The sequence below is a fragment of the Gambusia affinis genome, linkage group LG15, assembly GCF_019740435.1.
Source record: "Gambusia affinis linkage group LG15, SWU_Gaff_1.0, whole genome shotgun sequence".
Lineage (NCBI taxonomy): Eukaryota > Metazoa > Chordata > Actinopteri > Cyprinodontiformes > Poeciliidae > Gambusia > Gambusia affinis.
In genome coordinates, this window is record NC_057882.1 from 11,527,910 (window position 1) to 11,543,361 (window position 15,452).

Sequence of the window (15,452 nt, forward strand, 5' to 3'; positions counted from 1 at the left end):
TTGGGAAAAACAGTTTTCCTAAGTGAAATGATGCATGTTATTGAAATAAAAACTTCTCCAGTGCTGCTGTAGAAAGAAAAAAAAAAGAGAAAATGTGTCTGGAAACAAACTGGTAACATACCCCTTCTTGTGTCTGCTTTCACAGGAATCGGCTGCTACACTCCTAAAGCAGATGAGCACATCGTCCTGAGGTTCAGAACCTGGAACTCCACCACAGATCTGCCGTAACTCATCTGGATCACATGCAGCGGAGATGAAGCCAGCTCCGCATTTCATTTCTATCATCCACTGGTATTCATGAATGGGTTTAGATTAAAATATTGCTGCCATTTCTCCTTGTGCAATGTGAGTTCAGAAAAGCAACAGCAACACCTACTGGTGTCTAGCAGAAACGTCCTTCTTTGAAGGTAAATATTCAAAGTGTATGCAGGAAAATATAAATAAATGTGAAAATAAAAAAACATATTTGCAGCATTTTATGTAGAATGAATTTATGAAAGTGTCATCAGCAAAAGGAAAATGGCAATAAACTTTCCACACAAATGATTTAATTGATGTGAATATATATACATTTTACAAATATCATTCCAAAAATGGTTTTCACAATGAATTATTAAAAAGTACACACATTGTAGTAACCATGAATACCATTTTTAACAAGGTTTACAACAGACATCTGACTGCAGAGCTGCCTTTTGTAACAAGATTAGTGTTTTAGCTCCTTGCAGGGCAGATGGACCGAGGGGTGGAGCAGTGGAGTTTACAAGCAAACACACAACTTATAGTTTTAAGTTTTAACCTAATTCTGTCCAAGAAAGCAAAGGAAAAATGCTGGCTTGCAAAAGTAAAGTAAAAATAATATATTTTCATATTTTCTTATTGTACCGATGTGGCCGTGGAACTGGATGAAGACTTTCACTTCCTTGTCTGACGTCCCTTTCGGGATTAGCCTGCAGTTGCTAAAAATACACATACACAAAGAAAAGGTACACAAAACGTTCATCAAAGAAATAATGCAGCACATTCAGATCTAATTGAAAACAGATTGATTACATAAAAGGTTCCTCACCACATGATAAGGAGCAGTCACAAATACAGGGAACGCACTGTGTGAAGAACCTCTTCCAGCCTGTCTCCTTCTTCCTACAGTTGTTCATCAGCGAGCAGCCCAGTTTGGGTGGGCCGAAGTAGCTCTTATTCTCACAGGTGGAGTCACACGTGCCATTCAGTTCGCTCTCTCTGACTTCAATGCTTCCGCGCTGACACATCCCTAGTAGGCGGATAGGATCTCAGCAGGACTTTTTGATGAAGACTTTTCTGATTTCCGTCACTGTATTTTACTGTTTACTCACTGAGGCAGATGGGTTTGGGGGTCCAGAGGCCATTGGACTGGCACGACCTGGTTGGGGTTCCCAGCAGGGTGAAGCCAGAGTGACAGGCGTACCTCACCACAGAGCCCACCCACCAGTCATTACCGTAAACCGCTCCGTTATAGTCCACATCAGGCCTGCCGCAGTTCACTGACACATGAAGAGAACCAAAATAAGGACAGTGTGCTATGATTTTTTCATGGAGAATGAAGAAGTCGACACTGACTGACCTCTGCAGAGAGATTTGTAGCCGAGCCAGCAGCAGCTGGAGTCGCCACAAGGGTCTTTCCTGAGCTCCTGGTGACGGGCTTTACACCCTCCTAAACACAGCGGCGCTGACCCGGACCAGTAGGTGTCAGCCATGAGATCCGGCTGGGGAATCCATTCTGTCTCACCTGTAGTAAAAAACATTTTGCATCTGCTAATCTGAGCACAATGTATACAAAGTTATCTGTGAGATTAATTCACCAAGAAATACAACTATTATTTTTGATCAAATAAATTGAGGAAAATCTTATTTCATAACCAAGTTAGAACATTAAGAAGTTCATAAGAAGATGGGTTTTGTGTTCCAGAGATAAAGGGGTTTTGGTGTAAAATGTGTGCATAAACCACAAACAAAGAGCGAAGGAGAGTAATTATTTATGGTGAATAAAGTCCTGCATCAGTATGGACTGAAAGGCCACTCAGGAAGGAAGAAGCCATTACTTTAACAGGGACATAAAAAGCCAGATTACAGTTTGTAAATGCACTCGGGACAAATACCTTAACCTTTGGAGACGTATAAGCAGCTGAAATGTTTGTCCAGATTGTTCATCGTTACTTTTGGAGGAAAAGGCTTGAATACCAAAGACAACAAAACCCAGCTGTGAAGTACGGGAGTAGTAGCATCCTATGGATTGGGTGGTGCATTTCATAAAATAGATGGCATAATGAGAAAACAACTTCATGAGGATATATTGATGCAATATTTCAAGACAACAATGAAGAAGTTAAGCTTGACAGGAGAGTGGCCCTACTGTAATTATGCAAAATCATGCAAAAATAATTAAAAAGTGGCCAATGACAATGCAGTTCATGTGAAAGCTTTAATCTCAGGTTCATAGAAAATTTGTGGTCAGCACCGTAAAAGTGTCGGTAAGGTGGCCTACAAATCATTAAAATCTATGTATTTTTAGTCAACCCTAAAATACTACGTTGCTTTAAAAACTGTTTGTTTTTTTTATGAGAATTTAAGATCTACTCCCGCCCACAGACACCTTACCGCTAACTTCCAGCTCTCCGTTCCACTCGGGCATCTGAGAAATCCCTTTACGAAAGGACCAAAGCAGGACTAACGAGAGCACATTCAACAACACGGAGCCCATCTTCTGATTGCATTACTCGCTGCAGAAAACATGCAGATAAATGAGAGAACTGGCCAGTAAAATCATTTGACGCATCCTAAAAAAAAGCACAAAACAATGTAAGAGTAAGAGAACGATAGAAGAGCTGCGTTCACTACAGAATGAGGAAGCAGTGACGTTAAGTCATAAGCCAGGCTCTGGGTGCTTCTTAATCTTCTACACACGGCTAATGCTGTGTCCTTTATTGAGCGGGGACTGGACATAAAGCGTTGGCAAAGTTTTGATTCACCTGACTGAACTTTACTCAGTCTGGAAATAGCAAGACAGCAAAAAGGACAGAATAGTCAGAAAGTGTATCTAAAGGATAAACGTCAACAACCTCAGCTGGTTATTGCACTCTTTTTTTGTTTTGTTTGGTGAGAAAATTAAATTAGTTTTGTCTAAGTGCTCTCTTCTAAATGACTAGACAATCCGATTTGTCTTCATTTCATAAATTACATGCGCAAAGTATTTTTTATTGAAACTAAACTTATTTAGTCATAAAAATTAGAAACATCACAAAAGGACTGTAATAAACATATACTTAATATCATCATAATGAAGACATAGTTATAGAATTTAATTATGTTGCGTGCAACATTAATCTTCTACGGCAGCAGTAAAAGGTTATTGATTAATTTTGAAAAATCTAACCAGGACTTAAAGCACAGAACAGAAATTAAATTAAAGGAATTACATTTGAAAAAAAAAATCAAATGTAACTATTGTTAACAAAATCACTGACAGCACAATTTAAGTACCACTAATAATCCATCAATTCACTTAAATATATTTGAAGCATTTTTTCAGAGTTGTCCCATTGGTAAAATGAGTTTGTATACACAACTTGAGTGATAAAAATCAGTGCCAAAACTGATTTTGTTATAAAAAGGTGTAGTGTTTATTAACAGTCAGAAGGGGGCAGTGCAATAAAGGACCAGGGGAATCATTGCCTTGAAGAATTTATATTTACACCAATTAAATCCTACATTACTGGTGTAAGCTCTGCTGCATGATTAAATATAAACTCCAATTACATCTAGCTCAGGTATATCAAAATATTATAAAGTAGAGATAGATTCAGTAATCCTGCAATGCTAATTAGTAAGAAGCTGTTTTCTGATGATTGTATGTCTCAGTTCCAGAGGATTTACCAGAGTTACACATCAACTCAGTCAAAAACAACAGAAAGAAACTACATGAGAACAAATAGAAAAAACACACAAAAAATTTTTTATTCAAACTGATGAACAAGCCAAACATCAAGTATTTTCTCATGACTCAAAGTCAAAACCAAGATTGTTCCCCCACTTTTACTTCAGTGATTTAGCTTTAAAGGTTGTGGTTTATATGTCAGAGCAAAGTCTTGATATATTACTGAATAAATAAAAATAGCCTTAAATACCAGTAAAAATGATCTTCGATAATGAATGCGTCACATAATACGGTTTGAGTTGCCTCAAATAGGTGTTCAGTTATCCCGTTTTAGAACCAGTATTAGTTCTTAACATTCGATGTCACTAAGACTTCAGCGGCCTGTTCACACGGCTCCAAAGTGACTGAGCGACAGCGCTACTGGTTAACTACATCAAGTCAATCCATCTGCATGCCTTGCTGCTGGGCAGCATCCTGGAGCTGCAGTATGACGGAGTCCTCGTCTCCTGTCAGGACGTACAGCATGTCCTCCGCCTGACCGGCTTCTTCTGTTCTCGTCGGGGTTTCCTCAGTCCTCTGCTCCTCCAGCAGAACCCCCCTGAGCTGCAACTGCACCTGTGAAGCAGCAGCAGCTGCCTGTGCTGCAGGGTCGTCCTCTAGCTCCTGACCGTCAGCGGGGCCGCCGTCATCGTCGTCATCCTCCGCCGACCTCTTCTGCTTTTCCCTCATCAGCTGCTCCGTCAGCTCCACGCTCTCGTAGCGAATCAGCTGCAGCCGCATGAAGCCGTCCTCGTGCTCTTTGTACCTGATAGGTTGATTAAAACCAATCAGAAAACCAAAATTGTAATCACGAAACACTATTAAATGTAATTTTGTTTATCATTTATTCTGAAAGGTTATGATTCTCATTAATGACATTGAAAACCAAACTGACATTCTTAGAAATGTTATTTTTACTAGTTTCTGAAAAGCATCAATAAACATCAGTAATTGTTATATATTTTATACCGCTCTCGTCTAAGTCTAAAGCATTATTTGGTGCAATAAGAATATCACAAGTTTGGACTTTAAAAAATTGATGTTCAGCCTCTCTCCATCAAATCTAACTTTGGGGGTGATTTTACAAAGATGAATGAACAAAATATTTCGACTCTGGATGCACAAACCTGGTGGAGACATACAACCAAAAGATTAGGAAAGTTAATTGTAAAAAGCTCAAACTGTTTGACAACCATACAACCTTTTGCTTCTGATTCACAATTTTCAACTATTTTGTGATTTTCTATTATATAAAATCCTAAGAAAACACAACAACAAACGAGTCAAAATGTGAAAACGTTCAAAGCGGATAAATACTTTCAAAGCTCTCTGCTTAAACTGGACACATACCTGAACCTGGGGTGCCCTGACGGCCATTTGAACTGATGCTTTTTGTGGAGGTGGACTGTCAGGCTGTTGCCTCTGGTGAAACATTGGCCGCACACGTGACATTTGTAGCGAGCTGTAAAAGTCCCCTGGTTACGGAAAAACAAAAACAAAGAATTTTACTTGACTTTGCAGGTGGGAAAGCTGAAATCCGCTCCTGCTGTCTCATCAGAGCTCACCTCGTGCTCCTTCTGGTGGTGAATCTTCATGGTGCCGGGTGTCCGAGACGTGAAGCTACACCCGGGAACGTCGCAGCGGAACGCCGGGTCGCTGCTGTGGGTGTCCAGGTGCTTACGCAGGTCGATCAGATTCTTACAGCTACAAAAGGCAAACAAGGGAAGGCTTTGAAACCCCGTTCGGGAGGATGATCTCAGGTTCCACGGTCGCAGCTGGAGAAGACAAAACACCTGTATTCACAATACTCGCAGCTGTATGGCTTCTCGTTGCTGTGGCGGAACTTGATGTGGCTGCGCAGCGACGAGGGTGACGGGCACGTCATGTCACACAGAGGGCATTTGTAGTGGCTCACTGTTGAAACATATGAAGCACAAACTAATGTTTCTTCACTCTCAAAACAAGATAATTCAGACGAACGACCGCCTAAAGCTCCAACTGATGAGGTAGAAACCAACCGTGGGTTCTCATGTGGTCTCTGAGGAGTCGCTCTGTTGCAAAACGTTTGGAGCAGTGAGAACACTGGAACCTCTGACCTGCACGACACAATTCAACACAAACCAAGCCCAAGAATGTTTTAACAGTTCACTTTGACATTACTCTAACCAACTCTACCTTCCATGGTGTTCTGTCGAATGATGTGGTCAAAGAACTTGGTGTTGTTTGCATACATCCCGCCGCAGCCTGGACACGCCACCACCTTCTCCTGTGTGTGGCTGCGCAGGTGCTCCCGCAGCTTGGGGCGCCCTTTAGCGGTAGCTTCGCAGTCTGGCAAAATAACAAGGCGTGCAAAGCGGGAGTTAAACAATCAGCAACACACGTCCCTGTATTTTACTCTGATAAATAAATACCTTTCCATCCACAGCGTATGGGGAACTCCCATTCACCTGTCGGTATTTCTATGGACAGAGTATGCATTTCGACGTGACGATAGAACCACTCCGGGTTTTCATACGGAGCTTGCTGTAGCAGATGTTCAAAGAAGAAGGGAACATATATACATATATATATATATATATGAATAAAATTCGACATGCAATGGCTGAATAACATAAAAAAGAAGGTAAGAAGGTTTTGTCATTCAAGCCTGCACTTGGATTTGTTTGAAAAGCTTTTGAATGGCTTTAGGAATAGGTTGATTATTGTTAAAGCAATCCAGTGTAGATGAAATAAAACAATTTTGCAAGGAAAAGTGAAACAAAATGACTCCACAGAGAGTTAAAAGAATCAAAAGTGCCTGAAAAGAGTCCTTACTCTCTGATGCCACATCCGGCTAACCCCCTTCAGTCAGGCTGGTTTTATATAGCATTTTTCACTAAACTAATTAAGTTATGCTGTGAAAACAACTTCTTGCGTTTATTTAGTTTAAGTGTGTCATTAAAATGCATTTGATGACCTGGAGAATTTAAGTGTGACAAGTGAAAGAAAAATAAATCTTCAAATTACTGAATGTGCAGAAGATAGATGGATGGACAGCAACTTATAATCTTGGATAGGTGTTGGAAGAGTCCTCAAATCTAACCAAACAGATGACCAGTGAGTGAACGTATTTAAATACTGAATGGCTGAAGGAAAACGGATAAGATTGAGTCTTGAATCCTGTGGATGTCGTAAAATCCCAGAAGCCTTTGTACTCCTCTTAGATGCATTCAAATTAATCCCAAACCAATTCTGCTACTAAGGTTAAAAAGACACAGGATGCAATTTAATTCCTACCTCACACTCTTCCCAAAGACAGACGAAATTGTCCGGGATGTCAGGGATGATGTTGCGGTTATGGTAGGCGATGGAGCAGCTACCCAGTTCTGGTTGTGCGTCCAGGGCCTGCTGCCCCAGCTGCTTCAGCTTCGTGTGGTAGCAGTGGAACAGGAGGTGGCGCCGCAGCTCCTCAGGACCATCCACCGAGCAGAAGCCACAGTCTCTCCAGAGACAGTTTCTCTCCCCTGCACAACAAAATAAAATTATTCTTTTGCTTCACAGCTTTATAGAGTTAGAAACAAGCCCCTCGGAACCGAACCCACCTTCTGCCTCCTCCTCTTCCTCAGTAAGATGAGCTTCAGCGTGCTTGCAGAAGTTTTCCATCTGGCTGAACGATTCTCCACACGAAGCCCACTCACACTCCACCTGTAGGGGTTTCTTCTGTGTGCGTCTGTTCGGTGCCATCGCCATATAAACCGGAGCTGACTCTAATATTGTTTTCGTCTCGCTTGCTTGTGTTTCTAAGTGACCACCATTATTAGCCTGTCATGTGGGAGCTAGCTGTCTCAGAGGAAAGCAAGTCTGAGACATTCAGCACCACACAGTCCACCCGGGACAGAACCCACGGGTTAATATGACACGGTAAATAACAGCTTGTTAAAGGTGTTCATTCATTTGACTGTAAATTGCTCCGAGGGTGGAGTTGAAGTTGATGAACGGGCTGCAGACACTTTCCCGCGGAGCTCCAGCGACAGCCGGAAACAGCTCCGTTGTAAAGAGGAAACAGATAAAGTGCAGCAAAAATGTTTCGGGTGAAACAAAATGTAGGTCAATATTACCGGGTGCCGATTGGTACATGTACATGTTTATTTATTTGCAGCTTGATAGAAGTATAAAATCACACACATGAACAAGGAATGGAAAAGTCATATATTTTTGTACCACAATAATCTTAACATGCTTGAAAAGTTGTAGGAAGAAGTAAGAAACTTATTAACTCCAACCCTATAAACTCATATCATATTTTCAGATGGACCCTCATGAATAAATCAAATAAAAAAATTATAAATAAAAATAAACATAGGTGAATTAATTTTCTATTTTATCCGGGTTTACATATGTCTAAATATGCATCCATACATTGACCGATTGTACACATTTGTGCTAACTCTCATCCATCTTGTGAAAAGGACCTTCTTATATTTCCTTTTAAATTGCATTAAATGTTGACTTTGTTTTAACTCCTCATTTAACTTCTTCCATAATTTTACACCATGAAATGAAATACAAAAGTTCTTTCTTTTGTATATTATGAATCCTGAAGTTTGAGTAACCCCTTAAGTTATATCCCCCTTCTCTTTCAAAAAACATGTTCTTTATGTGCTCAAGTAACAATTTATCTGATGCCTTAAACATAATTTGAGCAATTTTAAATTCCACCAGATCTTCAAATTTAAGAATTCTAGACTTTGTGGGCTCAGGATCATCCCACAAACCCATTTTCTAAAATGGGCTTCCTTCAAAAAAGGTAAAGGAACAATTTAAACCTACTTGAGCTTTATTTTAAATCTAGCTTACAGTAAACTTGTGCTTCACCACATTTAAGGTAAGCATGAAATAATTTGCTCAATATAGTTGCTATTAAATATCACAAGCGAAACAGAATAACTTAGAACATCATTTACTAAACTCAGAATAACAAATTGCAAACATTTATTTCTGTTAGTTCTGATGACTGTAGTTTACAGGTAATAAACACTGGAAGTCCAGTTTTTCTTAACACTACATTACATAAAATATAGAAATGTTGGCTAACTCAGTAGTATCTCCATGTATTGTATAGTAAATGTCCACTACAATTGGTTTTGCCTAATCATTCTATCCCTTGGATCCAGTTGTATCTTTTGCTCGTGCAGTTTGCCATATATATATTAATAACATAATTATAACATTCATATAATTAACTACGGCCCTAAGAACAACCAGCTTCTTCATTAACAGTTTTTTATTTTACCTCTGCTAGATATACAGATTTTGTTACACAATAAATTTAGTTTTGTGAAATTTCTTTTATTTAATGGTACATTAATTAGGTACTTGTGCTATGATCAGATCCTCTGCTAAAAACATATGTATTTCCATAATGATTCTCATCCCATGCAAATATTATCAATATTTGGATTAATCTTCCATTTATAATCTAGGGGATGTCAAGAGTTCATCCAAAATGTCTCAGACTCATGTTACTTTAGATCTCTCTTTAATCGGCTTATGTTTCTATTAAATATATATATATATACACATCAGAAGGTTAACAAAAAACTGTATTCTTGTGCTGCAGCATATTTTGAATGGATAAAATAAACACATTCCAAATAATAAAGAAAGCCCATCTCTAAAAATAATTTCAACACTTTTTATTTCAGATTTCTTTACTCAATTCCAAAAGATAAACAGTGCCTCAGTTGAAATTACATTCTTAAAGAAGTTCAAGTGCCAGTCAACTTTATAACTCCCCCCCCCCTTCATAAAGCTTTACTTTCAGAACAATCCCATCACTATCATCACAATTAATGCATTCTAATATGCCTTCTGCTTACCTTGGCCCTCCCTCTATTTTCACTATAGTGTTGCTTCCTCATATGTAACTGCATTTGTTCACATTAACAATTCTGTCTGAGATGGTTCAGAAGAAAATAGAGAAAACAAAACAAAACAAAAAACAAGTATTTTGTTTTTCACAACAAGTGAAACTCCAATTCACAATGTATGGGTTACTGCGATGAAGAATTTTCCTCCTCTACGTTTGTATTAATAGCAGACCCACTATGATGCATAGTGGACATACATATTGACAAATTTGGGCATAATTGCTCACAGGTTTAGGTGAAGAAAGTTGACACCTTGTTGCACATTTCTTTCTTAAAAAAAAAGAAGAAGTACAAATATATACTCTACAGATTTTTTGCAATAAATTAAGCAACCAGTTGTATTTCCTGTTTGGATTCAGTCCTGCTGTTGATAGTTTCTAACTTAGAGTTTCGGCTTTCCTGCAGGTGGAAAAATGACAGGCACAAGCCTGTAAGGTATTTCCAAAACAAGGTGAGTTTTTCTCGGTTTTAACAGAGAGGTGTCTAGACGTCATAGAAGAGACGCACTAGATGATAACGAATCCCAAAAGCCAATGCGCTGCCCATCACCTGAGGAGAAGACAGAATTCAAAATTAGTTCAAAACTGTTTTACTCTGAAAGTTTTCCAACTACACCACCTTTCATGTTTTTGTCATGCTTCAATATCAAACTTGAACATATTTTATTGGGGCAAAAATAATAATACAAGTGCATCAGAAAGGATAAATGGCTTTATTTGTTTATTTAAAAAATGTAAAAATGTTTAAAAAAAAGAAGTAAAATGTAAAAATAAATGTGATGGCTATGCACAGTTGCTCTATCCAATCTGAACTTCAGCTACTTCTAACTAGTATTTGCAGTGAAAAGTTGTTCTACAAAATAATCACTCGAAATCAAAAACAAATTCACAGCCCACACTTCAGATTTTTATATGTAAGGGTATGAAGAAAACTTGCATAACTGTTTTAGAATTATGCACTACTTTGTGTTAATCTATCACAGAAAATCTGAATAAAATACAAAATACACAAGACGTGGAACGGTTAAACAGGTATGAAGACGTTTGCAAGCCTCTACCTGTATGATGAGCATGATGACCGTCAGGTTTCTCTCGTGGATTTGCCCGAAGAATTTCAGCACGAGGTTTATTAAAGTCATGTTGTTGCACTCGATAAAGTCTCCATCTCCGTCCTGGCCTCGCCGCACCTCTAGCACCTTTAATAACTCTGCCGCCTGTCGATACAATAAATGACATTTAAACACAATTCAAAAGCTGCCGCTGCCTCGCCTTCAGGTGCATGTCTGACTACATGAGTAAATGTCAGTACATGCAGGTAATCAGACCTCTGGACTGCACTCCATGTTTCTGATTAAACTGAATCCAATCATGCATTACATTCAAATAATATGCTGCCGCTACTTTCAAGCAGTCTGTGTTTGGAGGGTAAAAAAAACACAACTACTGTTCAAGTATTTGAGTTGCCCATCTGCTTGAACAGTAAAAAACTACAGCAAAGGATCTATTTATTTTTATTTAAATGTAAGTTAAGTTTTACCTGCAGAATGAGTAATCCCAGCTGGGAGAGATCTTTCTTTTTAAATTTAGAGTAGCTCATTCCCAGTTTTCCAGTGTCTCGATCCAGCCTTTCATCGAAAAAGGGGCAGTTAGAAAAAACAAATGTCACCATGTACAAAACTACCCTAGAGTCCAGTGATTTTTACCATGTTAAAATGTTTTCGGTTCAAATCACGGATCAAAGAATAACTTAAGCAAAAAGAAAAAAGCAGACAAAGCGATGTGTCAACACATGATAGACATAAGAAAACAACCTGATGTAAAAAAACATAAATACTTAGGTCAGTAAGTTGAACTAATTTGGGTCCAAGCAATTTATTTGAGTTTATTTAAATTGACAATGATATCAGTTTAACAACAGTGATTTTAAATTATTTACTAGATAAAATCCTAGTGAATCTTTACATTTTGTGCTATGTGTTCAGAATAATTTGAAGTAATTTGAAGTAGTCTGTCAAGCCTTGTCTTTAAGACAAAGGCAAAATTCAAGCAAATGCTTGACAACCAAAAGACTATTTTACAGTACCCCACTGTTGATGAATATGTGTTAAAAGCCTTAAAATAAATTCAGCTTTGATTGCAATAGCGTAACTAATGCTGCACATTTTCTGTGTGTTGATAATTATAATTTTGTTTATAACTATGAATGGTGTCGTGTATATGTTGTCTTTTCTGACAAATTGCAAAAAAAACAAACAAATAATTAAAATGGCTAAACCTTTTCAAATATTTTCAGCATTAATTTTTTTCTTGAGTTAGGTCCATCTGATTCGTTAATGATTAATAAGTCTGTTATGCGCCAAAAAATGGCCAACAACAAGGACTAGAGAAAATTAGAAGAAATTGTCTATTGAAGAAAATAAAACTTAAAATTCACTTTCAAATTATGCAAATTAGCATACAAAAACAAAACATTAAAGTGTCTCTCATAATGCCCAGAAGACAAAAACCATATTGAATTAATGACGAGTGATTTACCTGGGGAGCCTGTGTCTGGGACAGGGGATGATGTGGAAAAGCTGAGGTAACGAGTAGATGAAGTTGACCACTTGAGGAATGAAGAACAGCAGCATGGTCTTACTGAAGTGTCCCAGGATGCCAACAACAGCGAAGGTCATCCCGGCAAAGTAGCAGAAAGTGTCTCCCACAAACACAGACGAGGGATACCTGAGTCAACGCAGGTTTCGGTAAGCTAGGTGCCAGTTTGCATTGTCGAACTCAGAACTGCTGGAGGGTTTTGCGTTTAACTCACCAGTTGTGGTAAAAAAGTGCTAATGTGGTGAAGAAGAAAGGAATCATGAAGTAGAGAGAGAAGACGTGGTCGTCCCGGTAATCCCCTGTTTAATTTGTAAAAGCACAACAGAGAAAAAGAAAACATGCTGAGATGCTTGCAGGCACAGATATTATATCATAGAAGATTGTAGCATATGCAAAAACATAAATCCTATAAAACAACCCAGCCATTTCTAAAGCATGTTTGTTTTCTAAAATGTGTTAAACATCAAACATATGAGACCAATAAAAAAGAAAAGCGATCTACAGTCACTCACCACTGAGCTCCAGCAGGTTAAAGACAATGATAGAACCAGATATAAACAGGGCTTGACCCGATTCGATGCCGTTGATGCCTGCTAAGATGTTGATGGCATTTGTGCAGAACACTGCAAGCATCCCCATGTAGACGTAATAGAGGATACCTGCAGGACATGGAAAGAGAATCGCTAGTTGTGCTTTTAGTAATGTGTTTTAGGGAAAAGGTTTCAATTATTACAACTGTATAAAGCAGAAAACAAGCAGTGACTGCAAAGTAATTATACCTTATAAACTTTAGAATGCTTTGACATGCTACAACCACAAACGTTGACATATTTTTATGAAATTTTATTGGATGGGTCTCATAACAAAGCAAACCCCGCCCCCCAAAAAACAGAACTATGTGACAAAATGTGATAGTGTTCAATAGATTCCAAGGCAGTCTATATTTCAAAATAGTTTTTTTTTTTTATTATTATTATTTTTAGAATGAGTTATATAATCGATTCCAGAGAAATCTTGGGATTCCCCTGGTTCAAACCAACAATGTTGTAATCAACTTACCCAGATCTAAATGCATCCCAAGCAGTGCTCTGAAGGGTTTGGGCACCACTATGACAGTATTGCCAAAGTTTGTGAAGTAGACCATGAGCAGTGGCAGAGAAGCCATGGTAGGAAGAAGGAGCTTGTGCCTCCAACGCAGGTTCAGCACATCATCAGCAAAACCCAGAAAGATCATGCAGCAGATGGCAAGAAGGGCACCAATCAGCTGCACAAACTGCTCAACCAAACACATGGGGAGAAAGAAAACCAATCAGCAACTGAGATAAATAAATATTGGTGACTAAGCCTCTATAACATCCATTTGAAGCTGGTTTTCTACCAAGTAAGTTGATTGAGAGTGGTGCCATTTTTTGGTGGCAAAAACACGTTTTGTCACTCCAAGCTTGTCTAATGCTATAAAAAAAGAAAAAGGGCTGTTCTACTAACAAAGGATTGTATTACAACGCTTTAGCAGGAATACCAAATACTGGACCAATCCTTGCTGAATAAATATATTCAAATAAAAGATAGACTTTTCATAAATACTTCATGTGAATATTCTACTACAATTAAAAGATTCATTTATTTCAAAATAGAGCTGGACAATATGGCTGAAAAAATTATCACAACATAAGAGTTTCATATATTGTGATATATAATAATTATTATTATTTAATAATAATAATTATTGAATTATTATAATTCAATAATTATAATTCAATAATAATAACTGAATTATTATTATTGAAATAATTCAATAATTATTTTAATAATTATTGAAATAATTAATTTCAATAATTATTGAAAGCTTTAATTATTGATTAGATTTTTGTTTTAAATATCTGAAATACTACCAAATTGGTGGCAGGAACTCCTATTTGATCCACAGTTTTCTGTCCATGCCAGTGTTTATTCTAAAGCAGTTATGAGGCAAAGTGGCAAAACCTGAAAATGCTGCTGCGCAAGTTACTCAACTGGTTGTTGGTAGGGAACCAAAGTTGGGGGAATGCGGGACTTGAAACTGCTCGTTACCCAGTAGATTGTTGCTAGGTAACCAAAAAGCGTTAGTTAGTTGATGACACCCTCCGCCTACATCTCCCAGAATGCTGTGAGGTTCTGGATCGGAGTTCAGTGAACATTCTACATATTGTATCAGATTTATTGAGATATATATTGTTACTGCTTTACTGTTAATTCCTATTTTAAAGTTGTTTGTTTTATTATTAAGAATGCTCAAAAAAGTTGCCCACGTCTCTATGGGCTTCTCAAGCTTACCAACCTCATTATGTGGGAAGCCCGTGCACTGATCGCCCACAAAGCAGCTGAGAAAAGGCACTGGGATGAAGCAGAAGAGGATGATGAGGAAAACTGTACCACTGATTACTCCTTGAGACTCTGGGCTGCAAAGGTAAGAAGAGAAAGTGAGGTCAGGAGGTAACGCCACAGTGAATTTAGACTCAGCGTAGACATTTCAGACTCACACTTTGTCTTTGTTTGTCTTGTTTAGGTCCATTCCGTAGAGTCTGGCAGAGATGAAATGATCTTTGAAGGCAGGGATGAGTTTGAGTGTGGCCATGCAGCCCAGAGCTGACATGAAACAGCTGATGACCAGCGGCAGGACGGGAACAGGTGACATGTTTTTAGCCGTTCTTATCAATCTCACACATCAAATCACGTCTCTACAGCAGCAAATCTCACGGTGAATCTACACGACTGACGAGGAAGCACCGGATGTTTTTACTGAAGTATCATTGGTTTTAAATTACGCTGTCATTTTAAACCAATAAGCCACTTAGTGATTATGTCACCAAGATAAAAAAAAAAAAAGAAAAACTCCATAAGTTACATTTGAAGCTCATATCATCTTTGATAAGGAGATGATGAAATAGCAAGCTGGAAACTGCCTCTCTAAACTCCACGTCTGTTAACTGCTCAACCATTAAGTTTCGAACTTCACCAAAC

At 38.2% G+C, this 15,452-nt stretch overlaps 3 protein-coding genes across 3 annotated transcripts; all 3 read right to left on the bottom strand.

Annotated features, from left to right (window-relative positions):
* Positions 1 to 526: 526 nt before the first annotated feature.
* On the bottom strand, positions 527 to 2,707 carry si:ch211-117m20.4 (CUB and sushi domain-containing protein 1). Its single transcript, XM_044140800.1, has 5 exons — positions 2,635 to 2,707; positions 1,601 to 1,765; positions 1,353 to 1,520; positions 1,070 to 1,270; positions 527 to 959 (listed from the first exon to the last, which is right to left on the bottom strand). The coding sequence occupies exons 1-5, from the start codon at positions 2,666 to 2,668 to the stop codon at positions 946 to 948; spliced, it is 582 nt and encodes a 193-aa protein (XP_043996735.1). The 5' UTR covers positions 2,669 to 2,707; the 3' UTR covers positions 527 to 945.
* Positions 2,708 to 3,965: 1,258 nt separating this feature from the next.
* LOC122844921 (histone H4 transcription factor) lies at positions 3,966 to 8,006 on the bottom strand. Its single transcript, XM_044140767.1, has 9 exons — positions 7,531 to 8,006; positions 7,226 to 7,452; positions 6,361 to 6,472; positions 6,125 to 6,277; positions 5,968 to 6,045; positions 5,743 to 5,863; positions 5,515 to 5,653; positions 5,300 to 5,424; positions 3,966 to 4,715 (listed from the first exon to the last, which is right to left on the bottom strand). The coding sequence occupies exons 1-9, from the start codon at positions 7,676 to 7,678 to the stop codon at positions 4,349 to 4,351; spliced, it is 1,470 nt and encodes a 489-aa protein (XP_043996702.1). The 5' UTR covers positions 7,679 to 8,006; the 3' UTR covers positions 3,966 to 4,348.
* Positions 8,007 to 9,609: 1,603 nt separating this feature from the next.
* dpagt1 (dolichyl-phosphate (UDP-N-acetylglucosamine) N-acetylglucosaminephosphotransferase 1 (GlcNAc-1-P transferase)) lies at positions 9,610 to 15,436 on the bottom strand. The gene is made up of 9 exons (XM_044141195.1): positions 14,972 to 15,436; positions 14,770 to 14,890; positions 13,512 to 13,725; positions 12,965 to 13,111; positions 12,667 to 12,751; positions 12,393 to 12,581; positions 11,395 to 11,482; positions 10,916 to 11,071; positions 9,610 to 10,407 (listed from the first exon to the last, which is right to left on the bottom strand). Exons 1-9 carry the CDS (start codon positions 15,124 to 15,126, stop codon positions 10,342 to 10,344), a joined length of 1,221 nt encoding a protein of 406 aa, XP_043997130.1. The 5' UTR covers positions 15,127 to 15,436; the 3' UTR covers positions 9,610 to 10,341.
* Positions 15,437 to 15,452: the final 16 nt, after the last annotated feature.